General features: G+C 53.4%; 7 protein-coding genes across 7 annotated transcripts; 2 read left to right on the top strand and 5 right to left on the bottom strand.

Moving 5' to 3' along the window:
* Positions 1 to 234: 234 nt before the first annotated feature.
* On the bottom strand, positions 235 to 2,316 carry PG986_010768 (tap domain-containingprotein; the record flags this gene model as incomplete). Its single annotated transcript, XM_066846990.1, has 1 exon — positions 235 to 2,316. The coding sequence occupies one exon, from the start codon at positions 2,314 to 2,316 to the stop codon at positions 235 to 237; it is 2,082 nt and encodes a 693-aa protein (XP_066696481.1).
* A 655-nt stretch (positions 2,317 to 2,971) lies between these two features.
* Positions 2,972 to 3,922, bottom strand: PG986_010767 (uncharacterized protein; the record flags this gene model as incomplete). The annotated part of the gene is made up of 3 exons (XM_066846989.1): positions 2,972 to 3,078; positions 3,216 to 3,394; positions 3,474 to 3,922. 3 exons carry the CDS (start codon positions 3,920 to 3,922, stop codon positions 2,972 to 2,974), a joined length of 735 nt encoding a protein of 244 aa, XP_066696480.1.
* Positions 3,923 to 5,497: 1,575 nt separating this feature from the next.
* Positions 5,498 to 5,725, top strand: PG986_010766 (uncharacterized protein; the record flags this gene model as incomplete). Its single annotated transcript, XM_066846988.1, has 1 exon — positions 5,498 to 5,725. The coding sequence occupies one exon, from the start codon at positions 5,498 to 5,500 to the stop codon at positions 5,723 to 5,725; it is 228 nt and encodes a 75-aa protein (XP_066696479.1).
* Positions 5,726 to 7,558: 1,833 nt separating this feature from the next.
* Positions 7,559 to 8,276, bottom strand: PG986_010765 (Squalene epoxidase; the record flags this gene model as incomplete). The annotated part of the gene is made up of 2 exons (XM_066846987.1): positions 7,559 to 7,926; positions 8,024 to 8,276. 2 exons carry the CDS (start codon positions 8,274 to 8,276, stop codon positions 7,559 to 7,561), a joined length of 621 nt encoding a protein of 206 aa, XP_066696478.1.
* A 3,285-nt stretch (positions 8,277 to 11,561) lies between these two features.
* Positions 11,562 to 12,608, bottom strand: PG986_010764 (RNA-splicing factor; the record flags this gene model as incomplete). The annotated part of the gene is made up of 1 exon (XM_066846986.1): positions 11,562 to 12,608. One exon carries the CDS (start codon positions 12,606 to 12,608, stop codon positions 11,562 to 11,564), a length of 1,047 nt encoding a protein of 348 aa, XP_066696477.1.
* Positions 12,609 to 15,858: 3,250 nt separating this feature from the next.
* On the top strand, positions 15,859 to 23,182 carry PG986_010763 (PH domain-containing protein; the record flags this gene model as incomplete). Its single annotated transcript, XM_066846985.1, has 7 exons — positions 15,859 to 16,329; positions 16,406 to 18,654; positions 18,707 to 20,707; positions 20,751 to 21,623; positions 21,676 to 22,478; positions 22,532 to 22,935; positions 23,012 to 23,182. The coding sequence occupies 7 exons, from the start codon at positions 15,859 to 15,861 to the stop codon at positions 23,180 to 23,182; spliced, it is 6,972 nt and encodes a 2,323-aa protein (XP_066696476.1).
* Positions 23,183 to 25,561: 2,379 nt separating this feature from the next.
* Positions 25,562 to 26,487, bottom strand: PG986_010762 (uncharacterized protein; the record flags this gene model as incomplete). The annotated part of the gene is made up of 2 exons (XM_066846984.1): positions 25,562 to 25,758; positions 25,851 to 26,487. The coding sequence occupies 2 exons, from the start codon at positions 26,485 to 26,487 to the stop codon at positions 25,562 to 25,564; spliced, it is 834 nt and encodes a 277-aa protein (XP_066696475.1).
* Between the last annotated feature and the right edge of the window lie 615 nt (positions 26,488 to 27,102).

The raw sequence follows: 27,102 nt of genomic DNA, 5'->3' as shown, positions 1-27,102 counted from the left end.
GCGGGTAGGGCATATGGGGGCATGCCCCTTTACGGAAATACCCATTATTTTAATGTACTTCAGCATCTATACAATAATTCTAGAAGAAAACCACATAGTAGGAATGACAGACAAAATACACCATGATTCAATCCGACTGACCAGACAGGCTATTGCTACGCTACGCTCCACTGTACCTAAAAGTACTCAACTATTCAATCCCAACATCGTATCGTTATTCGTGAAGTCCCAAAATCAAAAGCGAGGTCCAAGCAGCTGCGTCTCCCGAAGATGCTCCCGCCAAGAAGCCACCGGATCAAACCCGCTCGCGACCGCAGCCGCCGCAAGCGAGCCCGCCTCGCCGCCCGCCCTCTTCACGCCGTACAGGTACGGCTTCTCGTCGGCGTAGCAAGCCTTCTCCTGGTCCTCGGGCAGGGTGCCGTCCAGAATATACCCCTTCAAGTGGGCATCAGTACAAACCGAGCGGTCGCGGCCCGACGAGTGGCCGTAGCCGTGGTGCGCGATCAAGCGCGCATTCTCGCCCATCTCAGCGAGCAGCCGGCGCCCGTTGCGCAGCGGCGTGGCCGGGTCGTACGTCTCGGCGACCAGCAGGACCGGGTTCTTGAGCGTGTTGTTCAGGTCGCCGCGGTAGACCTCGGCGGGCTTGGGCCAGTAGGTGGTGTAGTGTTGGCAGGCGAACACGAAGAAGCGCGAGTCGCCGGCGATCCAGGACTGCTTGGTCATGACTTTCCACTGGTTATTCCACCATTCCAAGCTCCTCTCCTTGTCGTCGTACGCATCGGAGCAGACGACCATCAGCGTGAGCTCCTCGGAGGAGTGCTTCTTGCTGGTCGTCGCGCAGGGCAGGGTCGGGTCGTACTCCCAGAGGGCCTCGAGGAATTCGCCTGCGAGGGTGGTGTTGCCATGGCCGAGCTCGTACAGCATCTGAGCAAGGGCCTTCCAGCTGTGAGGATTGTAAAGACTCTGGTAGATAGCAGCCACAACTTCCGAGTACATGACAAGAGAAGCGCCGCTCTTTTCCGTGTAAGCTGGCAGCGGATACGAGATCAGATCGCGGATGAACTCCCGTACCCAGACGTCAAGCTCGAAAAGTGTGAGGCTTTTGCCCTCTGCGCCCTTGGCAAGGGCGCAATGCTCCGGCCCGGCTTTGACACACTCGCCTAGGAAGCCGTCATGCCAAGCATCGGTGACATTATCAAGAGCCGTCCACCCGAAGCCGCCAGCAAGCCGATGGTCACGCACATACTCCGTCCCGTCAAGGATCAGCCGCCCGACGCTGTTGGGGAACATGTTGGCATACGTCTGTCCGATGCCCGTGCCGTAGCTGACCATGAAGCCCGTCAGATCCTCCTCGCCCAGCGCCTTGCGGATCTCCTCTACGTCGCGGGCCACGAAGGCGGTGCTGACGAAACGGCCCAAATCGCCCTGGCGCTCCCAGCAGGCGCGGAATCGGGCGGCGTTGAAGGCGTCCATCAGGTCCAGCTGCATCTTGTTCGAGTCTGCGGCGGCGCGGTGCTTTAGCATCGCCAGCGCCCAGCGGTCCCGGTCGGCGTCATGCGGAAAGCACGACACCGCGGGCTGCGACGTGTTGACGCCGCGGGGGTCCCAGCCCAGGACGTCGTAGCGACCGCCGCTGAGCCGCTCCGTGATATCTTCGGCCGCCCGCCACGCATATTCGGTACCGCTGCCGCCGGGACCGCCCGGGTTGACGACAATCGTGCGCTCCGTCTTCTTGCTTGATGGGGAACCATCATTTTCAGCTAGGCCCGAAACCTGAAACTTGGTCACGGCCAGCCTCGCGATGCGCGGGTCGGACTTGTTGGTATAGTCGAGCGGGACATCGAGGTAGCCGCACATGTAGATGCCGCGTCCGGCATACGGGTCACTATTGCGCTCGCTTGCGCTAGTTGATGATGCGGTTCGATTGCCCCAGTTCCAGTGGTCGGGGTTGGAATCGAAGAGCTTCGCCCATGACGCATCGGGGTTGGGGTCGTCGAGAGCGGGCGGGAGGCTCAAGCCCGTGCAGGGGATGAAGCGGAAGGGGTCGTTCTGTTGAGGGAAGCGGCTGAAACGCGATGACGCTGATGCGCCGCCGCAGTGTGCCGGCTGTTTCGTGAGTGGGAAGAGGTGGTTGAGGCCGGGCAGCGACGCCAGGGTCGGATAGAGGAGGTACAGGAGTTCCGTGGCGATGATGGCTTGCCAGACGTAATTTGGGACCGTGAACCGCTGTCGCTGCTGATCTGGACGTCTAGACGGCGGTTTCCGCTCCTCCGGCTGGCCCTTCTTCTCGGGCATTAGGGCTGAGGCTTCCTCCATCGTGGGCAATTGGGGGGAAGGACGATGGATTGTTGCAACATGAGACAGCAATCAATGGCAGTTGTGTGAGACCATCCTTCATAAGGTGATCTGACCTGATCTTATCTCGGCTCCCATGGGGGGCGGGGGTTGGAGTTACGGTTTCGGCAAGGTGCAGCTGCTGATGGATGCCCTGAATCGCTTACGAGGCCCAGTGACGACGGTGCCAACCAAGTGTGGGGTAGTTCGGTCACTAACCCGCAGGCTGCTAGCGGATCTGGGGTCATGGAAGCCTAGCATCGCGGGTGTACTAGACTAGCCTAACGGCAGAACTGAGAGAATGGGCTAGTATTATTGTATCTACCGCAAGGAACTGCACGTATCATCTATTTTCTCTCTCTCTCTCTCTCTCTCTCTCTCTTGGTTTTGGCGGGAACTGGAAAGTAAGCGGAGTGGTGGGTTGTGTAAGTTACTAGCAGCATCGACACGGCCCAGACTGTGCGTAACCTGGAAAACTGCACCTTAGAATCCGGCCCGGGGATGGCCGAATAGCAAACAGTTACGGGGGAATAGAAACGACAGTGGTGCGTGCCTGCGCAAGCTCTATCCCCGTCTCTATCTGCTTCTGATCAAACTGTGATCGAATCTCTGCGAATATTTCCGCATTGAAATCAGCCTAGTATTGGTTATACTGCAGGTCGAACGAGACCGACTCGTACTTCGACTTGGCCACGGTATATTCGCGGGCTTGCTGCGACACCTGTAACTGAATTACTCGGATCACTGCGCGCCAATCCGATTAGCCATGTGCTATCCCCAACAGCGATGGGCCATTTATTTGGGCGACCTGCCTGTCTGCGTAGATTGAGTGAAAGGTTCCCAGTCGTACTTGGTCAGCATGATCCAGTACTGCTGCGAACCATTGGTCTTCGCCTTGACGATTCCATCGCTGATCTCTCTGAGTACACTCTCCAAGTTGCCATAGGTAGAAGCTGGGACCGAAAAGCTTTCAAGCACCGTGGTCAGGATCTGGGCATGGAACTCCACCTTCTTCACTTCGATATGCTTCGACATGTTCTGGTCGAATGACTTCGCGAACCTGTCAGTGAATGCTACAGTCAGCGAAGACCACATCAAAGCGCTACCTAATGCGCAGGGATAAGCAACTAAGTACGCACCATGTCGATCGGCGCATCAGATAGTCAAACACCTTGGCCCGGTAGGAGCCACAGGCCACGGAATCGAGCTTTCCTGCGTCTACCTGTTGTTGGAGTTTTCCCTCAACCACAGTGGTGGCCCAGGCTTGCCAAGTCTGCACCAAGTCGATCGACTCCTGTTGCGCTTTCAGGTTGTTTCCTTCAAGCTGCGCAGGGAGGTTGACGAAGAAGACTGTTTGGACATCCTCGTCCTGCGCTTTCGCGTTCGCGATGGCTTTGTCGAGGTCAAGCGGAGGCATTGTTTCAGACTCCTCGTGATGTTGAAGTCTCAGCGACTCGGGATACTGGGTAAAAATGCCCCTTGCGACTTTGCTGCCGCGTTGCGAAGGTTGTGGTGTTCTGTCGTGGCCGAAGAGCTCCGAAATGGCCTTCTCAACCTCGGATACGTGGCCAGCATCGCGGTCATCCATCTTGATGTGTTTAAAGGATAGGAAGTTTGAGATCTACTTGAGTAACATGAGCGAAGGACGCAGAGGAGAAACATGAATGAAGAAACTGGTTCCTGGCTCTTCGGTATTTATGGAAGCCAGCCCAGATATCAAAATGTCATTTTGATTCGTTTTTCTTTCCTCTTCCTCTTTATTTCGTTTTGCTTTTTGACGAATGCGCCCGCTCATGTAAGACAGCCGAGTCTAGATTCCATCCACCCCCAGGTATCAGCCTCTAATTGAAACAACCATCCAGCTGAACTCAAGATGTTAGTTGTCTTGGCTCCTGTAGCTTGATGAGATAGCCTCTTAATCTATCAGTGGCTACAAGCTCTCGCCAGTTCATTAGGCTGGGCCACGAGTCTCCAACACCTGGGATCCATACTAGACGCCGTTATTGTCTTGGTGTATCGCGTTCACTAGAGGCGGCCGGGTTCTACATGATGATAGGTCCTGGGAAGCTGGTGCTAGACCCGGGACACAGGAGCTGAACATGGCTGTTCCATGTTTGGGCTCAGGGCTCCACTCATAAGCAGTACAGCTGAATGAAGCTGAATGCATGTCCCACGCCTCCTCACAGGCCCGCCATTTTGGTATCTTTTGGTGTTGGGAGCATATCAGCAACCTTTGCTTGAAGCTCAATACTATGAAGGTCAGCATCACCTTGCTGCATAGCATCCGATCAGCCGTGCATGGATTAACACACACTTCCGATTGCATAAGTTGCATTATAAAGATGTCCCTGGTGAGACATATCAAAAGCTCACTGGTCATCCTGCCCGTATGACAAAAGGTGATGTTGAGGCACGAGTGAGTTGTACCACGACTAGACGCTTCTCATATCCTTTTCTCAGAATAGGCGCTAGTTTGTTTTCTTAGGGAACTTTAATGAGTGTAATCTGCTCTTTTCGAGTCCTGGGATGTCCCTAGGAGAGTTAGAAGTGCTTTTAACAGGTATGTTCAACCCCAGGTAATAATACATACCCTTTATGGTGCCCGAAGCTCTCACATCACAAAGGGCTCTGAGGGGTCTCTCGGACCAACTCCCTTGGCAGGTGAACGTCGACATACCTTGAAGTTTGATGGCTGGGCTCATGTTGATAGAAACCTGCAAGTTAATTCATTGGTTTTCTCCTGGCAGATTCACATATCTATCACATCCAAAGGACCTGGAAACTTCCAGTGGTGGTATTTAAGATGTTCAGTATGCGCATATCAGACCTGCATGATAACGATCTATCCAAGTGATGCAAACACCAACTCCAATTATTATTCCACAAAGGCCAAAGAGAAAAAGGTCTGGGGCATAGGACAGTTAGGTCTGATATCACCAATTTTGCTCTGTTAAAACGACACAAAGCCCATGTTGGGAGACTGTTTAGATGGTGATAAAAACAATCAGTTAGTGTCACTCAATGCTGCGTATAAATAGGATTGGTACGTCAGGAGGTTGGCTCAACGACATAGGTCACCAACAAAGTCCTTTCAACGCACTTTACACGAAAAGAAAACCCCAGCAAATCACCCATACCCCTCCCATTTTGCAATCTAGTCAACATGTGTGTCATCGACAGCAAGCTCTTCCACTGCGAGAAGTGCAAAAAGGTGGCAAAGATCGTGGTCAACGAGATCTCGACTTGCAGCAATTGCCCTGTGAGGGACTACGAGCACAAGCAGTTTGAATGCCCAGAACTCGTAGAGAAGGCGCTCCGTCCCCTTACGGGTGTATGCAACGTCTGTGACCCTAGGAACGGCGTCCCGTGGGGTGACTGGAAAAAGAACTAAGCATATTGTCGAAGACTCACAGCCGCCGGCGGAAAGAAGGCAGGTAGGATAAATAACCGTCTCTGTTGCCTCTTACTCGGACAAGCAACAAGACCAAGACTATGATGGTTTGCGGTGTGTGACATGATGGGTAGAAATAGGTAAAGTATGCGAATGAAGAAATAGGGCCCCATAATAGACTGAGAGATGAACTTTTGTAAGAAACCATAAGCACACATACAAAGGTTGCAGCGTGAATATCAGATTTGTTCATTGGGGAACAAAGGTGGCTATGGATATGCTAGCTAGAAAGAGGGCGGTTATGTGCTTTGTCTACGACTGATGTTAAGCATTCCTCTTCTATGTGCCTGCTGCATGGTTGCCTTTGTACACTAATGCCGTTCTCATTAAACTCTTGAGGATGCAGGGAGCATTCAACATTGGTCGAAAAGCACTCCATTGAGGACATGCTGACTAGAACCAACCACAAATTCCCTGAGTGTAGGCATGGATATCAAATTTTATTAAACAGTCCTCATCTGTCGGCAGGGACAGGTGTCATGAGAAAGATTCGAATTCCAGACCGGTTGTATTGCAAGCAAAGGTAAAAAATACAAATAAACTGGTTCATTGCCATCCAACCACATGTTCGATGGCAATGAACCAATTTACAATGGTCGCCGACGTTATTAACCTACAAGAGACCTCGCCGTCATACCTAATTTCCTCAGCGCAACCATCAGGTACCTAGGGTTCGAAGGACTCTTGACACACTTTAGAAAGAAAATGAGAACATCGTATCGGCAGCACGTTTGCACTTTTATACATTCTAGATATCCCATGGTTGGCACCAAGTCCACGGCAGTCATCATTGTGCTGAAAAAGACCCTGGAATGTGCAAAACCCAGATAGCACTGAGGCCGTGTCCAGATTCGAAGCTGCAGCCTCTGAAGATCATTTGGCAAAAATAATTAGAACTGATTCATCTCCGTTGGAGTATTCTACCCGTTGGGCCAGAATGCCAATGGCGATGAACCAATTCCAACAGTCGCCGAGGTTAACAGGCTATAAGATACCTAGCCGTTAAATGGCCTGGTCAGTGCCAAGGTGAGAATTAACCCTAAAATGTAGGCCAGTCAGTGAAAGAAAGTTCTATAGAAGCATTTCTGCGCCAGCCCGCAATGATGCCCATCGCTAGGGCATAATGGCATCTTGGTAGAGATAAGAGCACCGCTCAAACTAGAAACCCCAACTCCTTGAGTAAAGGGCAAGATTAAAATGAGGTTGTATTGGTCCATACAAGCACACACAATGTTCATTCGCAACACCAGCACATGCAGTCAAGTTATGGTGATCGCCAATGTTCTGTTACCCCCAACCCCCAACCCTCCAATCGTAGGTGAAACCTTTGCATCAAAGCACCTGTATAACCACTCACCAGGTTGGAGACCATCCACAACGGTTACACATCCATCGTTTTTGAACGGGTCATCCGGTTTTGAGCTCCGTGTTGTGCGTTGATTGGTCTTGTACAGCTTGCTGGTCATCTTGAGTAATCGGGTCGTCGGTAGACCCTGCAGAACCTACCTAACCTTCATTTCTGATACATCCATCAAGGGAACTGAAGCAAATCTACGGACAGCGCATTTCTTTGCGCCTCGGAAAGTCTACAATACGGACACTAGGGGATGATGTTGCTTTAAGGTATGTCACACGTGACCACCATCCCCATTCTTGATCAGAACAACTGGGGGGAGGGACACTTCTACTATACAAACGACTTCATATAAGGCACCACACGACACATTTTCGAACCGCTCCACCTTTGTTTGCATCTCAACTTCCCTCCCCTTCTCAAAACTTGCCCACGAGTAGGTTCCCGACCATCTCGCGCGCCGTGACAGCCGTGGTGGTCCAGACGGTGGGCAGGTCGAGGGTGCTGAAGGCGGCGTCGCTGAGGCCGAAGAACATCATGGGCGGGATCCAGCCGCGCGCGTACTCGAGCGCGAAGCCGCCCCCGTCGGGGATCCGGTACCCCTTGGCCTCGCCCCGCGGCAGGTGGTGCACCGAGCCCGCCCGGTAGACCTCGGGGACGTACTCGCCGGGCCGATAGGCCCACTCCTCGCCCGTCAGCATGTGGAAGTAGTCGTCGGCCGTGTGGCGGCCGGTGTGGCCCTCGGTCCCGATGGCGGAGCCGTAGATGATGAGGTACTCGGTGATGCCTGTGCAATCCGAGAAATAGAGGGTGGGTAGGTAAGCTCTGAATAATAAGAAAAGCACGGCGGGGAATGCTGGATACGAATTTGTTGAGCTACTCACTGGCGTGGATGATGAACATGGAGCCCATGGCGCCACCGTGGTTGTTGAAGAACCACTCCTGCTTCAGGTTGACGTTTTCGGGATGCATCTCATGAAGCTCGGCCGTGATATAATCGACGATGGCGCGCGTGTCATTTCCATGAGCGGCGATGCCGCGTTTGGCCAAGTCGTGGAGGTGGTCCAGCTGGAAAATGTAGAAAGACTCGAGGTTGCGGTCCAGGAAGTAAATGATGGACGACGGAGCCGCAACCATATGTCAGAGGTCGCGTCATGATGCCTGAATCTGCTGATATCAACTGGCTGGGGTATAGAGGGGAGAAGTGAAAGAGTACCAATCGTGCTTAAGGGGAGGAAAAGTTAAAAGTCGGCGGGTTTGTCTATCTCCCTCTCTCTCCAACACCTACGCGTCGACTCGGGATTGATAAACCTCGTATCGCGTGCTGGGTCTTGGCAGTACCGTAGGAACATGTGTACCAAAGTTTGAATCGCATCCACTTTCCCTGCAGGGACCACTCCCGTGATCGGCCAACTGGTAGTGGCGGGGTTCTCCTCGGAGGGCCCTTTCACGCCGGAGGCATTCATCCTCGTTGGAAAGCCCTTGGCAGGTGTACCGTCTGGGGAGTATGCTACGCCTCCTTGGCAAGGCCCGCCCCCCTGGCACTCCTATACACAGATACATGAAGATAATGGCCGAAATTCTGCCATTTTTGCAGTTTGAAGCAGTCCCAAATCCCAAGACAGACACGATATTTGAAGAGGGAAAACACATGTCTATTAAATTAATATCTTTTCGGGGCTTGCCCTTATTTTCTCTCACGAGTGACTCGTTTGCTAACTGTAACAAATCAGTATTCCATTATGTGGCAATGCGTGGCATTAGCTCTGTTAGTATCATTGCTCAGAACAGTAGCAGATAATTACTATGGAAGATACTACATGCAGTGGTTGTTCTAAATATAGGCATTTCTTGCCTCATCGTGCTACTCGTGTATAGAAGCTACATAGATAGTGCCAAGATAGGGGTAGCTGCGAGATCGAGACACGTATGGTTCATCGGCCAAGCAATAATGTGAAGATCTGGTAAGGTTGCATCTATTGGAACAACACAAAACGGGCGCTATGCGGCCAAGATGATATCGGTAACAAGTCCGAATTTTTGATATAGAAAAGCACTATGATGAAATGTTGGTCGACCACGGTTGTCGGAACGACGGGGATGTTATGATATCATAGTGAGAAAGGATGCCCGCGGAGCTATAAGGACTGAACACCTCTTCGGAGCCAACATGGATACAGACAGCACCGCCGGGTTATGTGGGCATGTCCACAGCTGTGCGAAAGAAGGGAATGGATGCATGCCGAATGAACGCAAGAGACAAATATGGTGAATATGGTCGAGAGAGCCACGATAGCTGTACAGCAGTGCACCCAGACCTTGGGCTGTACATATCGGGATCAGGTAGTGTCGCACGTGGGACGCTAGAGGATCATAGAACCCGAGAAGCCCGGTCCCAGGAGCTCGCTGAGTAAGACGATACCTCGGGGCCAATATCCAGTACATAGGAGGACTAATCCTGAGCTGGATTCAATGGCCTTGATGTGTGTCAGTCACTTGAGCTGTCGAATACGGGAACACATCTGGATTATATTTTCGTTTTCTAAATGATACTATTCCACCTCCGGGCATTATATACTAATATAACAAATACACATACATCTACGGGATCGTCGTGATGACGGTAGGCGATGGGGGCTGATGTATAAAGTTATGAAGATTATACGCAGATACTTAAACTTGAGACGTACTTTGATCGACCTCGGATACTTTGAATAACCAGACACATGTGAAATATCCTTTAGCCTGGACCAGCGACATTAATTATGTCCGGAGGCTGCCGGTACTGGTTATTATCCCCTTTTAGGTGGAGAGGGAAATGAAGCATCTAGAGGCTCCTCGTGACTCAGCTGTATGTGTTAGTGGTTGAACCGATAGTGGACAGATATCATAGCTTTATTGATATTTGTAAACATTTACTGGCTTGCCTAACTCTTACCACCTGGTGGTGTCTGTCATCGAACAGATGAAGCTCGATATCTACAAATCAAAGGCAGCCTGTGGTTGTTATCATGCACTGGACACCATACCATTTCTGGCATCTGTAAGTTTTGCGGTATCTCCGTTGAGAATACTGTGTCCAAGACCTGGAAGGGTGAAGGGGGAAGCCCTCCCAGCCATTCGGGCTGTCTATCATGAAACACCCGAGCTTGAGATGTCCTTCTAATGGGGATGCGGTTACTCAGGTTTCCCAGCGGTCTTACTTTTGTGTGCACTCGATGGATCTTCGTTGGGAACACGGCGATACTTGCACGCGTGGATTCTCCTACACGTTGCGGATTCCCACTGAGCTTCGGGGCGTATCACTCAGTATGCGATGCTTTCATGCTTGGCGCTCAAGTCTTAGCTGGTGCGTCAAGGAGAACGACTCATTGAGATGAACAGACGTGCTTGGCGTGTGTTGATTGACCCGTCCATAACGTACATTACAGCCAACCGGACATGAACCGTGGGAGATGTGTCTACCTAGTTTCTTGGCCATTGAAGCTGGGGTCAACAGCCGGCACGTACCTTTAGCCTCACTCAGGAACTCGGTGCTGGTAGGCTCTGCCAGTAAATTGATTGTCTGGTCAAATACATACGATTACCTTAGTGAAACATGACACTTGCAATGAGCATATAGAACCAACATCATTATTCGGACTTGGCTCCAACACGGAGGCCCAGCCTATCCAAGGTGGATTCGTTTCTGTGTGTGTCGAGCTTTCGAAGTCAACAAGGTGAGGCCCGTACGGCGTACAACTCAAGATTATCCCATCATAATTTAACCTGTAAGAAAATACACTGAGCAATTCGTTCATGTACCTGCCATCAAAATAGAGAAGCGTTCGATCGCACGCGACATGCTGACACACCAGGATATTTTCCATGGATTATTACCACCACCTTTTATATCGGATACTCCGCTCTATTTACCGGAGATATATCGTAGAATGCAAAGCGATGTTTTCGAGAACCTCCCTGCTCCCTGTACCTGGGCTAGGATCTTGTGGAAGCAAACCCAAATCTCCTTCAAGCCCCTTTCTTTTCCGCGGGGGCCACTTCGCATGGGTAAAGAAAGCATGGGGGGCAAAGCACAGGCCCGGCCACCGGGATAACCGTTTCATTGCAAATCAAACTGCGCCACTCTACCATTACGATCAATGGAGCACTACTACGGAGTAGGGTCAGAAATAAGGATTGACGGCAGATGGTAGACTGGCTCAGTTTCACGGCTTAGGGTACATTGCGCGAGGTGTAGGTTATCGTCGCATGGTCGACTTATGACAGGCTTGTTATGACAGGAGATGCGGGAGTTCGTGTTATCTAGTGAGAGTGAACCATCAGCGTAACTGTATCCGCGAAGACTACGTTGCAAGTAATCACCACTGACAATGATCCATTTGACATTTTTTTTTCATTATAGGCTTCGACAGAAGCAGCCTATTTGGCCGAAGCCTCCTCTTCCTCATCGGGAACCTCTTCGCCATTTTCGATGGCCTTTTGCCGCCTCTTGGCAGCCTTCTCTCGCTTCTTCTCTAATAGCTGGGTGAGCTTCTTCGCATTATTGAAGACCCCACTCGTCCCCGAGCCGCAAGCCGCACAGCTCGGGTCCTTCCTATACCTCTGCAGGGCGCACGGCTCGCAGAAGTAGTGGCCGCACCTCGTCACCACGGGGCTGCGGTAGAGGCCCTTGCAGATGATGCAGGCGAAGGGGATCTTCTCAAGCATGGCGGCCTCGGCCGTATCGTCGTCGTCGTCAATCCCTGCATTGGAACGGTCGGCGCTGGCCATGACGGTGCCGCCAAGGTTCTTCTTGCCCTTGGTCACGTTCTCCCACTCGCGGTCCAGCTTCCAACCTTGCGCGTAGTCCTCGCGCGCGTGCAGGTACTTGCAGTTGTCGCCGAAGCCGCAGAAGCCCGTCTGCTTGTAGTCCTTGCAGACGTCCGGAGCAAAGTCGGTCGTCGTCACGGTACGGATGTTGGTGGGCGCCTTAATGGGGCCGACAGACCGCTGCGGCGCGTTGGGGTTCTTCTGGATGAAGTTATTGCTGTTGGCCAGGCCCTTGTAGGTGCCGTCGGGTGCGTCGGTAGGCGTTTTATTCGGCATGGCGCGGGTTTTGCCTAGTAGGTTCTTGTCTTCGTCGTACCAGTTGCTCTGTTTGGTCGCGTCGTTGGTGCTGGTCATGAGGACGCTTCGATCGGCCTCGAAGAGGGTGGCGGACTCGTGCTGGGGTGCTGCGACATTGTTTTTGGAGGAGGCTGTGACGACGGCGCTGTTCTTCTTCCGTCGCTTCACCCTTTGACCTGATTCATTTTCGGAGGATGTGTAGTCTGAATCGGAATCGCTGTTCTTCTCTGCTGGCGGAGGCGTTGCCGGGCGCTTTCTCATGGCGGCCTTGCCCTTTGCGCCTCGCTTCTTGAAGAGCGACACGGGCGCAATTGGGCCATCGGCTGGCGCAGCGGCGGCTGGAGCGTTTGTGCCAGTCATGATAATCTCAGAGGAACTCCAGAACTGTTAAAAATAAACGATATTAGGTATGGGGCACTATTGCAACGGGGTTGTCTTTCATAAAACCAGCAAGGCTGTGGTTGCTTAGATGACGGGAGATCCGAGTCAGGGATGGTACTAATTGCCACAGCCTGTCCAAGCCGTGCTTGAAGTTGGTGTGGCTGAAGCTTGCAGATACAGTTTAGCGTAGTCTTGCGTTCAGGGGGCCAATTAGATAACGATCAAAGCATGCAGGTCAATCAACGAGAGTGGGGCAGTGGGGGTCGTTTGCCCAGAGGTTCGTCCCTCCTGGGGCGGAGTCCAATATACTACTAGGAGCAGACGATTCCCAGCGTCGCGAACAATATGGCAAACGAACAGTCCCCCTCGCATGGCATGAACGGTTCTCGGCCAAGCCAGCAGATGAGCGGCTGGCGACAAGAAGGTCGAGGAGAACAAAAAGAAACGCAGGCTCTTGCCAAAGGGGAAGAAAACGACCGCTTCGCTCTTGCGAGACCCCACCATTAGCGTCATGTCGGTCCGCAGCTCTAAAATTGGCGTCCTGCACCATTATTCATGCGCGTGTCGAAGGGCACGCTGGCGACAACCAATCGATTGACGTGTTCCGGCCTGTTTTGAGGCTCGCATGTCAATAACTCGTAAGCCGGGGAAAGAGAGTTGACTGTAGCGATGGGCAACCGGGAGTCCTGCAAACATCATTCGTAGCCGTTGGAGCTTGCTTTTCCACACGGCGACAGGTGCGTCCCGGTTCTGGTTCTGGTTCTGGTACCGGGCCTGCATGTGCATGTGCATGTGCATGTGGTTGTTGTCACTTTTTGTCACGGCTGTGAATATCCCATCGCGCGTCTGGGTGTGAGTGAGCCCCCAAGCCCTCTGGCCGTGGGTGGAACTCCAGGGCTATCGAAACACTGAGGTCAAATATCGCAACGCAGTGGGCAACCGGGTAGACAAATGCCCAAATACTACCAACGGGCGATTTGTCCCAGCCACTATCCATATCCATGCCTGGGTTGTGAATGGCATTAAAAGGTAAACAGTAATATCAGCCTTGAAATGACGTTTGCTAGTGCAGCCTTTATTACGGTAGACAGTTGTCGACTAGAAAAGTCGAGTGCTCGAGAGCTCCGCATAGAAGCAGCGTCGAACGTCTTAGCAAAAACGGTCGGGCATGAAGAGATGATCTATTAAAATAGCCAGAGCAAGTAGTTCGCGGTGCCTGGTAAACCTGCGACAGTGACATGGCAAGTCGGATCTCCCGTATTAGGCGCATTTCCCACCTCACCGCATCCCGGCCTCGCACTCCTCCCTGGGCTCCCTGGGCTCCCTGGGCTCGCAGTAGTCGTTCCGTAGTTCTGCTGGCGTGTGCAGCTGGAGCCAGGCACATCCCGCTGGGTTGCTGGCACCGACCCTGGACCCCTGACATCCTGGCCAGGCTAGCATAGACTGGTCCCACGATGCTTGTCCAGCTCTGACCTGGGTGCCCGAGTGGGAAATTCGTCCACAATATCCCATCGCAATGGGGGCACCGATTGCCATTTTCTTCACCAATCTCTCTGTGGTGCCGGTGCTGCGCTCATTCCCTCCTCTCCCTCTCTCCCCCCATCGTCGACCTGCTCTTTTTGGTCTGTCTGTTGGCTGCTAACCTCTCTCTGGCATCTCGCTTCCTCTCTCTTTTCCCTTCTCTCCCTAACTCCCTTAAGCCCTCCTTTCTATAGGGTTGTTCCCATCGCGAGACATCTCTTGATAACAAAAGACGTTAAGTCTGGGGTGTCCTTGAGAGTCGTTACTCTCTCTCCTTGGCCTCCCGTGCCTCCCCTTCCCGTCCCCTTCTTCTTTCTATTGTTTACTTGCACATGGGAATCCGGTCCAGAGACGCGTTTTCTTATCACCACCCCTCCACTCGTTTGACTCACCACATCGACTAATTGTTTACTTATTTCTTTTATTGTGCATCTTGTTTTCTCTCTCTCTCTCTCTCTCTCTCTCGGCTATAGAAGATAAAAAACCCACCCCTACGAACGAGGATTTTCTTGCGACGGACTAATTCGACGACGTTCACGTTCCATTCGACCAATTTCTTTTCCCGCCTTTTCCAAAAAAGTAATTGTTTTACTATCCCTGTTTCCCGGCAGTTTGGAGCATCTGAGACTGGAGCATTTCGATTCGACGGCAGCTACCGAATTCCATCCGACTTTCTCCCCGTTGCTGGTCCAGACTGCGACCGCCTCAGCGACCTTGTTTGCGATTCTGGTCAGACACTAAAAATTCAAATCAAATCAAGGCAGCTGTGCTTGCGACGAAAGCGAAATTCGGGTCGTTCATTTCTTTTTTTTCGATCGAATATCTCTACCTGGTGCATGTAAGATATCCCCGGATCCCTGCGTCGGCTTGTGTCTCCATCTTTCCTGCCGTGCCACCCAATTGTGTGCATGCGTGTGTGTGTGTGTGTGTGTGTATCTGGAGCGCCTCCAGTAATTGTTACAAGAACGCCAACCAGTTCAGTTGCTGAACAGTAAAGCATACAGCTGTACAAAAACACCGGGCCACGACGATCTCCATACGGATTCCGACAAGAAGGCCACTGCTTACCCAAATATCCTTCTTCCACCTTTCGGCCGCTTTGATTGAAGCGACTGCAGCCCGTCAGAGCGCGACACACCAAAAGCCCGAGCAGGCCAGCTACCAGACTAGCCCGAACCGACTCAGCCAATTCCTGGGCGCGTCCTCCTGCCCGCAAGACCGACAAACCGGCCCCAAAACGCAGTCTTGAGACGCTGTACCATCCGCCTAGCTCTGACCGCATTCCGCCTATTTCGTGCAACTGAGACTAGTCGAGCGCTCTCGAGTCTCCTGTTAACGCTATCAGGGGCTTCTTGTTTCCGAAGCGCGCGACCTGTGCATTCCTGTTGAGAATACACAAACAGAGCCAACTGAGCTTTCCTCAGGCCCAGTTTGCTGCCCTGCTTTCCTGGCTGCAGACCGGTCTGCCGCACCTGTCGTTTTTTGCAGTGGCCTTCCTCGGCCCCGCGCCACATCCGACAAATCACTGCGAAGCTTGGATTTCGGGAGACGATTCACATCAACCACCTCGGGACATTTCTGGTTGCTTCAGCAGGCGAGGGACTACGGCCTGTATGTCGCACATCTAATTCAAGGGGAAATTGCGCACCTAATGCAGTGCATTCCCTCTTGAACTCGGCAACCACGAAAATCCGCCCATCATGGCCGCATGGTCAGCTGCGGGCGACGAGCCCCCTCGTCGCCCATTCCTGGCTTCGCATTCCAGAATGACCCGTTTGACGAACCGGCCTCGCCTCCGACGAGGGATGGCACGCGACAGCGATTTGCAAACTTCGACTCCCAACTCCTCGCGCTTGGCCCCAATGCCTCACCCGACCAAGCAAAACGAGCGTTAGAAGCACATCTCGCCGAAACGGATCGCCGCATGGAAGAAGCCGGACGATTGGGCACTGCTCTAGTGGCCCAACGGAGAGAGCTCGAGGAGAGACTACAAGAGGTTGTTGACCAGCAAGCCGAAGGCGAGCTTTCCGAAGAGCTCAAGGAGAAGCTCGTAGAGATCGAGCGAGAATACAATGAGGTCGCTAGGGAGAGTGCAAGGGCATTCTTGCCCAAGGCCCGCGTCCCTAGTAATGAGGGCGGTGCTGAAGGATCACTTGCGCCCGAGGGCAGAAGTGGCAGGGTAAGCGACTCGCCTGCGTTAACCGCAGAGAACCACTGGCCATCAAAATGATTTACTAACTGATGTTCTATTACAGCGTTCTGTCAGCCCTTCCAAGTTCGAAACCCAGGCAATCGCCTCTCCGGCGAAACTGAGCGTCCCCAACCGCAAAGTTCGCAACCAGCCGGCCCAGCGTGTACATGACATTGAGTTCGCGGCCGAAATCAGCACATCCTTGATCGCCCAAGTACGGAATCTGCAGTCCATTCTCGCTGAGAAGGAAGAGGAGCTTCGTGATATCAAAATCGAGAGGTCCAGACTCGAATATGACGCCGAAGGATTGCATCAGCGGGTCAAGAATCTGGATGAGAGCGAGAGCCGCTACAAGGACGAGAACTGGAGCCTCGAGACCCAAGTTCATGAGCTCATGGCCGCACAGAAGGAGGCTGCCGATCGCGAAAAGAAGCTCCAGCAGAATATCAATAACCTCCAGTCCGAAAAGAATACTGCGCAGCGAGAGCTAGATGAGGTTAAGATGAATCACGCTAGGCTCGCCGACGAATACACAGCCGCCGTCAAAACTCATGATGTTGAGTTGGGCGCTGCGAAACGCAACCTCGTCATGGCCGACTCCGAGCGGTTTGCACTGAATAGGAAGATTGAGGACCTGACTAGCCAAAACCAGGAACTCGCCAGGGCGATCTCATCACAGAGGAGCAGGATGAGTGATCGACAAGAAAACTTTGGCATGAGCGAGGACGAGCTCAAAGCCGCTTCTAGAGGTGATACTCCTGATGACTCACCTCCACCGTCACCCGTTAAGGGCACGCCTCTTCGACACTCGATGCTCGAATCCGAGACACTCAAGACTTCTCTCTCACATGCCCAGCGAACTATCCAGAGTTTGAGAACCAACGTTCACAGGGAGAAGACCGAGAAGCTGGAGCTGAGACGCATGCTTCAGGATGCTCGCGATGAGTTGGAAAAGACTCGCCAGGACCCCATGCCTGAGAAGAGACGCCCGAGGAAGAGTGAGACCAGTAAGGAGTTCAAGAAGCCGCCACCACGACTGCTCGGTAACCTGCGACCCGTTCGTAGCGAGATCTACATCGACGAGGAAGACTGGGAAGATCAGACGGACGATGGCACCATCACGGGCAATCGGCCGTTCTCCAGGCAACGGTCAAGTATCCCGCCAGTTGCCGAGAGCATCGAGACAGATGATTTCGAGACTGCCCATGAGACCAGCGACAACGAGCGTGAATTCGAGACTGCCAACGATCGCAGTGGCAACACCACAGACGATTTCCATACGGGCGCAGAAGACTTCTCCAGCTCCGACGATGCCATGACAGAGACTGATAGTCCTTCCAAAAACACTCTCAGAGGCCGCCGCCAGCCTAGTCAGTTGTTTACCCAGAACGGCCATCCTGACAGCACGGCCTCGACCGATGACGAGTATGGCTTTGATGGGAGACGCACCCCCACGTCCCAGTTCCCGCCTTTCCAGCACAAGTTCCCTGCACGCGTTAGCCGGGGCGGTTTCCGACGATCTCGACAGGGTAGCGAGGACCCCAGCTTCCAGAGTCCCGCAAGCTATACCCAGAGCAGTGCTGCTACAACTCCTCAACAGGGCGTTCAAAACCTGGCAGCTGAGCTTGGCGACTTTGATGGCAGTGACAATGAGTCGAACCGCTCGGCTACCCCCAACAGGATCTACTCGAGACCCGGGTCTATTAGGTGCAGGACCGTGTCTCCACCCCCGCCTGTACCGCCAGTACCCGCGATGCCGCGTTTGCTCATGGTCAACAGCAGTATGATGACAGAGCCGATGCAGGAGCTGCCTGCCAATGCTCTGGCGACTATGAGTGATCGCCCCGTGTCTATGAACACAGTCGTCAGCCACCTCGCGCCTTCGGAATATAGTGAGATGGGTACTCAATACTTGGACGACAACCTCGCCAAGTTCCCGTCGCCTCCTACTTCAGCCAGGGATCCCGGCCTCTCGTTCGAAGACGCCGAGAATCTCAAGCAGGAGCATGCTAGACAGATTGAGCAACTGCATGCCGAGAATGCAAATGCCCACGCCACTGCTGTAGACTCCCTCAAGGCAAGCCATGCCGACGCGATAAGTCGTGCCTTGGACGAAGTCAAGTCTCGACATGCTCAAGAGGTTGAAAATATGAAGCTCACCCATGCTGAACTTGCCAGCAAGTCCGCAGAAGCCTCTGCAGCTCATGCCGCCGAACTCGAGGCCCTTCGAGCTGAGCATGCCGCAAGAATTGCTCAGATCGAGTCGGAACTCCTGGCCCAGCACTCGTCAGGAGCTGGAGACTCTCAGGGCGAGTCACGAGAAGGAACTGGCTTCTGCGAAGAAGCAGAGCGATACAGCACACAGGGCTGAGCTTGCAGCTCTTGTCGCTGCGCACGCAGCCCAGATTGAACTTGCTAAGAAGCAGCTCAGCGCAAACCACGAAAAGGATCTCGAGTCACTCAAGGCAGCACACGCGGAACAGATCGACTTGTCTAAGCAAGGAAGCGATGAGGCCCATGCCCAGGAGCTTGAGAAGCTTAAGGCAGCTCATCTCGCGCAAATTGACGAAGCAAATAACAATCTTCGGGCGACCCACAGTCAGGAGCTTGAAGCTCTGAAGGCTGCCCATGCCACACAGGTGGAACAGTCTCAGAACGCTGCTAGTTCTGCGCATGCCGCCGAGCTGGCTTCCCTTGCAGCTGCACATGCTCAGCAACTCAAGTCGGCCAAGACCGAAAGCGACGACAGCCTTGCTAAGCAGATCGGATTGCTCAAGGCTACGCATGAAGAGGAACTACGAACTTCCAAGGCCGACGCGGATGCTCACCTTGCCCGAGAACTCGAGTCCCTCAAGGCCACCCATGCCGAACAGCTGCAGTCTACCAAGGCCGACGGCGAGACAACTTTGGCCAGAGAACTGGAGGCAATCCATGCCAAGCATGCCCAGCAATTGCAATCAGCTCGCGATGAAAGCTCTGCACGTCTAGACCGCGAGATGGAAGGTCTTCGAGCAACGCATGCCAAGCAACTGGAAGAATCCAAGCAAGAAAGCGAGTCTGCCCAAGCCGCGGCCATCGCAGCTCTCGCAGCCACTCATGCAAAGACGCTCGAGGAAGTCAAGGCAAAGAATGAGGCTTCTCACCAGGCAGCCGTGGAATCACTCAAGACCGCGCATTCCAAGGAGCTTGAGGACTTCCAGCTTGAAAGGGATAGCGCACAAGCCGCTGCCATCGCCGCTTTGACCGCCTCCCACGCCAAGGAAATTGCGTCAATGAAGGCTGATGCTGATGCGGAAATGGCCAACCAGCTCGACTCGCTCAGGAGATCCCATTCCCAAGAACTTGATGCACTTATGGAGTCCCACACCAAGGAACTTGCCTCACTCAAGGAGTCTCATTCGAGCGACCTTGCAACACTCAAAGCGGAACATGCGGCTGCCAGTGCCCAAGAGCTGGAGAGCTTCAAGACTGCTCTGTCCAAGCAAATGGAATCGACCAGGTCCGAAGGCGATGCCGCTCACTCACAGCAGCTCGAAGCGATCAATGCTGCTCATTCTGAGATCGTTGAGGCGCACAAGAGAGATAGTGCCGCGGCTGCTGCGGCCTTGGAGACTGCAAAGGCCAAGCACGCTCAACAGCTGGAAGCTGTCAAGGCCAACCATGAGCGACAGCTGGAAACTTTGAAAAGCGAGCATGAGGCTGCCAAATCGAAGGAACTTGGTAATATTTTCTCCAACCATGAGGCTCAACTTGCAGCGGCCACAGCCGCCCTTTTGGCCACCAAGGGCAAGGAAATCGATGAGCTGCGCTCAACGCACAACAACCAACTTGCGAAGCTCAACGACGAACACAACGCTTCCATGGCCAAGTCCCAGCAGCAAGCTTCTTCGGAACATGCCGCCCAGTTGGAGGCAATGCAGGTTGAGTTGGCCGCCGTTAAGGCTAAGGAATTAGAAGCTTTAACATCTGCTCATGGAAAGCAGGTAGAGGCTTTGCAAGCCGAGTACGCTGCTGCGAAGGCCAAGGACTTCAAGGACGTGACTTCAGCCCATGAGAAGCATGTCCAGACTCTGCGTGCCGAATTCGACAGCACAAAAGCCAGGGAGGTCGAGGAAATGACCAAGGCTCACGAGGAGGCCATCAAGGCCCTCAAGGCTGAAGCTGCCGCATCGAAGCTTGCAGCACTTGAGGAGCTCTCCGCCAGCCACGGGACCCATACCAAGTCGCTCGGTGCCGAAGCTGAAGCCCAGAAGGCCAAGGAACTCGACGAACTTTCGGCAATGCATGCTGAACAGTTGAAGGCTCGACAGGCGGAACACGAAGCTGCTATTGTCAAGTTGAAGGAAGAGATGGCAGCAAGCCATGAGTTGAAGCTGAAGGCGTTAGGCTCCGAAACTGGCGCGTCGCAGGCTAGAGAACTCGAAGGCACTGCGTGCGGCCCACGAGAAGGATCTGGCGGCTCTTCGTGAAGAACACGAAGCTTCGCGCGCCAAGGAGCTTGATGAGCTCAATATGCGACACGGCGGCCTGCTAGAGTCTCTCCGCACGGAACATAAGACAACGCTAGACCGTGCCCTTGCGAACCTTAAGGCAACTCACGACAAGGATATCGATTCTCTGAACGGCACGCATGCTTCGACAACTGCTGCTGCACTTGAGGCACTGAAGTCAAACCACTCGAAGCAATTGGATGTTCTGAAGTCGGAGCACGAGGCCGATCTCGCCCGACATCTGGACAGCATCCGCGAAGAGCACAGAAGCCAGCTCGAGGCCCAAAAGTCCGGAAGTCTGGCCGAGAAGGAGGCGCTAGTTGCCAGCCATGCTTTGGAGCTAGAGGCACTCCGAAAGTCACTTGCAGTGGCGAGACCATCCCTCAACTATTCCTCCGTCTCCGCGGTATCTACCGAGCCTATTGAGCAGGCCAATGAGGAGACCGGGTCTCTTCGCAGTCCTAAGCGGGATGCATTCATCATCCCTCGCGAGCGTGAACCCCAGACCCCTGCGGGCAGAAGAAACAAGGACAAGAGTGCCGTGCCGTTCATTGCCGAGGATGAGACCCGCCAATCGCCTAGCTCTGTGGCGGTAGGACCCGAGACACCTGAATCCCAGCGACCGTTCAAGGAGATGTCCACTAACACTGACGCACGTCCTTCGCGGAAGCCAAAGCTGCCAACTTCGGACAACAGCTGCCAAACAGCTCTGACTTTGGAAGGCATCGAGCACCTCATGATGAAGAAGCAGCATCAACGAACCACGTCTTCGGACTCGGTGACCCACACGCCGTACGTCGCTACACCGGGATCACCCATCCGTCATCACCCACGCCCCTCCCAGGAGAGTGCCCGTGGTGATTCCGGCCTTATCGCAGGAGCCGAACCCATCCCCTGCGCGACGACCGGGCAGCTCCGCCAGCGCCCAGAGCTCTGCGCAAACCGTCCCGCCTTTGCCCGCTAACCACAGGGAGGCCATCGAAGCAGCACGCACAGGCTCATCGAGCGGAGCTGGCGCTAGGAGCGCCATGGGACCGCCACTGGTTCCCGCCTCTGCCTACAAGAACGGTGGAAGACCCTGGACGCCGCGTGAGAACCGACCCATGTCGCCAGCATCCCTTGCTTCTCAGTCTCAGCCTCGCCTAGGCACACCGACACCCCGAGCAGGCCGGACGAACTCGGCTCTAGGAAATGCCGAATTCAACTCTCCAACACGAGGACCCGGACGCAGTAGGCAATCGTCCCTTTCGTCGTTTACTTCCGAGATCGATACGCGTTTCAACACACATGGCGGTACCATGGGTGTCGAGATGGGCGATCTCGCCGGCACTGATCCTCGCATGATTCAGGCTATTACCCAGACAATGATTGGTGAATACCTCTGGAAATACACGCGCAAAGCAGGCCGCGGCGAAATGTCCGAGAACCGTCACAGGCGATACTTCTGGGTCCACCCGTATACACGCACTCTGTACTGGAGCACCAGCGATCCTTCGGCAGCGGGCAAGACGGAACTCCGGGCCAAGAGTGTCCCGATCGAAGCTGTTCGGGTGGTATCCGACGACAACCCCATGCCACCTGGTCTACACCGCAAGAGTCTGGTGATCATCTCACCCGGACGAACCATCAAGTTCACGTGCACCACTGGTCAGCGCCACGAGACATGGTTCAATGCCCTTCCTACCTGTTGCTCCGAACAGGCGATGAGGGCCAGGCCGATACCGAAGAGATTGCCGGGAACATCACCCAGGATGATGTCAACGAGTTCAATCCCGCCATGGGCCAGAGGACAACCAATGGAAGCCGGCCGCGAGGACCTGCGTCGTTATCGTCCTACAACTCGCGGACAACAAGAACGGAATCACCCAACGTTGACATGATGGCCATCCCGACGCTGACGCCAACGCACGAGAGGACTTCCGCACGCCCTGGTACTATCGGGAGATTGAGCCGCTATGGCAGTGGGCTCTTTAACAGTGTGGGACGCAAGAGTAGAACAGGCGTTGACAATGCTATTTACGAGGCCAGCGAGGTGAACGACAGCGCCGAGGAATTGCGCCAGATTATTGAGCAGCAGGATCGCGAGTCTGATAGGCTTGAGAACGTTCGCGCGTGTTGCGATGGCAAGTCCCCAGGCGATCAATCCGCTTTTCTGGCTCTGATGCTAACAAACGTACCAGGAAAACACGACGTTGGGACGCTGTCGCACAGTTCGAAGAGGAACCGACACAGCTCGGCGAATCATCTGGCCGCACCTGCGCACAACCATGCTCACCCCGGGCGGTCGACGACGCCTACTCCTTCGATACCTACTAGCTCGAGGTCCCGGACGTAACCACATCACTCTCTAGACCTGAGTCCAGCCGTGCGCTGACGACAAACCCAAAAAATCATCCTTTACATGTTCGATAGCCTTTGGAAGTTAATACCACTCGAGCCAAAACGACACATGGATCTCTTTTTCGATTCAAGTCAATCGCTATATCTACACTTTGAACAAGGCCCCATTTGAGTTATGAAGACCGCTTATGGACTCTGACGACGTCGACGACTTTTCTTGCTGTACACCACTTTTTTCCTGTCACTGATTTCATCGGTCTACTTGTGTCTTTTGTGTCTTTCGATTCGGTTGATTGATCGACTTCGTCCTGCAACTTAATCTCTATACCCTTGTATGCGTACAAGCTCGAATGCTCGCGTTTGCGTTATTATTGACACCTGCGGAGTTGAGATGGCGTTTCCAACTTTTTGACTTGACATTCAGCCCCAGCCACTCTTGCTGTGTGTTGTGCTGACTGCTGCTTTTCGGAGTCGGCGCGAGTGAGGGTAGGCGGTCTGGATTGGCGGGTGGGAAGAAAGGAGGAACAATTCAAGCATTGCAACGCGGCATCGCATCCTGGCCATCCACCATTACCATCATCATCATCATCATCATCATCATCATCATCATATATCAACGTTCCCTTTTCTGCTTTGAGGATACGAACAAAAAAAGTAGTTACAGAAGCACGGCAGCGGTTGAATTGAGATCTTTTCTTATAAATGTTCGCTTTGATTGACTGATATACGTTCGTCCTTGGGGTCTGGCTGTGTCGCTCCCCGTCGTGAACTGAGGGCGGTGATGTAGCTTTACATGAGTACGCAAGGGTTGAACTCAAGCCGGTCAATGAGGTGAGGCTTTTCATTCGTCACATACCACGCACACCATCATGCATGTGCCTATTCGCATGATGTAGACGAAGCAGTACTGTTGAAGAGTCCATCAGATCATAATTTTGCTTACTGCGGGTTAGGCTTTTTTTCTCTCTTCTTCTTTTCTTTTCGCCGGGGCAGTTTCGGTGCAAAGCTTGAACGGTCTCTTTTTCAATTAGGTCGTTTTTCCATCTCGAAGTACTAAGATCACACGAGAAGGATTTCAAGTCCGTCGGGTGCGACACGCATCTATGAAATGTACCAATACCTCTCTTTCTCTCTCATTGGATCCCAGCAGGTATTTATCTATTTACCCAATCCGTGCCAGGGCTATGACCTTGGCCTTCGGTGTTGCTGTCAATACACCAACCGTCACCGCAGGTTTTGCTCCGGCCACGTAGTAACTACTCGCTATCCCTTCTCGTTCTCTCTAGATTAGTTTTAATTTCGGTTTCTCTCTACCTTCACTAGCGATGTGTAATACGTATCAGTCCGAAATACATGTAATGCTTCTTATGCTAGGTGCATATATAGGGTGTATTCGAGGCGTGTCAGTTAAATAGTGGTTTAAACCATCTAAGCAACCAGAACAGTATAATATAATACTCCAAGTAAAATGTTTTCTATCCGTAAGAGGGCCAGCAATACTCTCATACATTGTACGGGGACTGATCGAGTTCTTACTCTCCGGTAGTAGCCACAAAGCCTGCGTATGAAAAGCTACATTCGATCCCTTTTTCGTAGTCTTCACCAGCACGTACAAATGACATCTAACTAACAGCACACCGGCTCGCCAGTTCCTTATTTGACCGAAGATAAAGAAGGAAAAGCGAAAACGACACGATGCAGCTCTTGGCCGTATCTCGTGTCCTGGCCTTGTCCATCCTGGCCCTGGGAGCCGCTGTTGCCACACCTATCACTGGCGACAGCAATGAAACCTTCCTTAACCAACGAGGGTATGTATTTTTTTCCGTCCTCCTTCTACTGATTATTGTTTGGCGCAACTCAAAACCTCTCATCTGACCCTGTCTCCTTATTCCAAGACATAAGTCTATCAAAACGGACCGAACGTGCTAACGATTGGGCGCCATGCTCGGTGTTACTAGAAAAGTATGTCAACGCTATGTGATTTTCTACGCCTGCCAGAACTCTTGCCCATATCATGTTTGCGAGCTTGAGGGCCTGACATGGAAATGCTGCAAGGACATTTTGAAGAAGGTCGAGGAGGAGCAGTTCCTTTGTGGACATTTGGCGGAAATGTGAGGAAAAGGGGGCGGATTCCATGACATTGCTTTCCCGCTGGACGGGGGCTATTCACGAACCGTCACAATGTATATAACCCGGGCGGTCTATCCGGGTCACTTTGGCGTCCTGTTTGTGGGCTGTCTTAAATGCCAACAAGCATGAAGTAGGTTTTGCTGTATCTACACTGTACATCTGGAAGCTGGAAACGGCCAAAGTCTAATATCCAAGCAACTTCCTTCTTCCTGCTCCTCTAGGCAGGCAGACAGACCTTCAAGCCAAAGCCATGTGGCATCTCACAGCTCATCCCTGACACTGCTGCTGCTGCTCTCGGGCGCCGCCGCCTCGGCCAGTGTCAAGCTCTCCACCCGGATCGTGAAGTGCATCTCGCGCTCCTTCTTTGCCCGGTTCGGCGAAGGGTGTTCTGTGACCCAGCCCACGACGGCGCCGTCCGCCGCTTCGGGGGTGTACTTGGACAGATCGCGCAGGGTGTCTAAGCAGTTATGCCTCATTAGCACTTCTCTCTCCTCATTGTATGGGGTTTCTCATCTTGATATACGGAGATGTTAAAAGAAAATCACGTACTCTCGCAATCACTGCCCTCAGCCACCCAAAGCGGCAGCGTCTCGTAGATGGCACCCGGCGCAAAGATAATGACCTTGTGATCCTTGGGCGCGCGCGCCTTGCGATAGACGGCGAAAAGTCCCTTGCCCGATAGGTCCTCCTTTTTCTTCTCTCCATCCGTCTTTTCCGTCTTCTTCTGCTTGGCCTGCTCGTCGATCCAGGCCCGCACTGCCACGGGCGCGTCCTCCCACTCCATGAGCACGACGTTGCGGTCGTAGCCGTGCGGGTCCAGGCCGTCCCAGCTGCCCGGGTACTCGCGGCCCTGGAAGAAGGCCTTGAGGCGGTCGGCGTAGGGGCCGAGGCCGAGCGGCGGGGCCTCCTTGAGGTCGTCGAGCAGGTACTGGTGCGCTTTGAAGGAGCGGGTGGCGCTGCAGGACGGCTTCAGGAGGAGGAGGTTGGAGGCGGCGGCGGCCTCGTCGGAGAAGGGGTTCTTCCAGCGAAAGTTCTTGGTCGCCGTTGTGGCGCCGGGGCCTCCTGGTCGCTCGGTTGCTTTGTTGGGGTCTCCGAAGCCGACGTTGATGCTCTCCTGCGCCGTGGCGGGGCTGCTGAATAGGGACAAGGAGCTGAGGAGGAGGGCGGTAGCTAATTTGGCGGCCATCGTATCGGTGGCTTGTGTTGCCGCTTGGGATCAATTGAGTTTCACGATGTTTGATTGCTGCGCGGTGGTGGTGGTGGAACTACTACTTAAGAGGGGGATTGGCCTATGGACTAGAATTAACAGCAACCAAACATGAACAGGAATAACTCGGGAACTGCATCATGACTCAACTTTGGCCCTTTAATAATACGGGCAGACTTGGCCTTTCTGTTGACCTGTCCTCATCGGAGCAGGCCTCCGTATTTCCATATTCGAGGCTCGGCGGCGACGCTTTCCATTGCGAATTGGGCCATGGCGATGCGGAGAAATTTGGAGTAGCTCCATGTTCGTTCAGGGGTTGGATGCGGTGCGGGGATTCTCCAAATCGACAGGTTCATCTTGGCAGGACCCTTTGTGGATTCCTGGCATGCTCCTTGAAGCGCAGCGTCGTCATTGGTGATCGAAGTAAATCCAAGGAATCTTACTGTCTGCTCTATATTCGACCTATATATATATAGCGGCATTCGCCCGGCATCGGTTTGATTACACCCTTGCTATCAACGATAATTGCTGCGTGAGGCCAATTGGGGCTTCGTCGCGATGCGATTGGCCGCTTCAGCTTGGAGGTATCAGCAA

Source organism: Apiospora aurea (genome assembly GCF_038362705.1).
Source record: "Apiospora aurea strain CBS 24483 chromosome Unknown utg000007l_segment0_segment0, whole genome shotgun sequence".
Taxonomy (NCBI): Eukaryota; Fungi; Ascomycota; class Sordariomycetes; order Amphisphaeriales; family Apiosporaceae; genus Apiospora; species Apiospora aurea.
The sequence above is the reverse complement of the archived record's forward strand: the minus strand, read 5'-3'. Positions and strand labels throughout refer to the sequence as shown.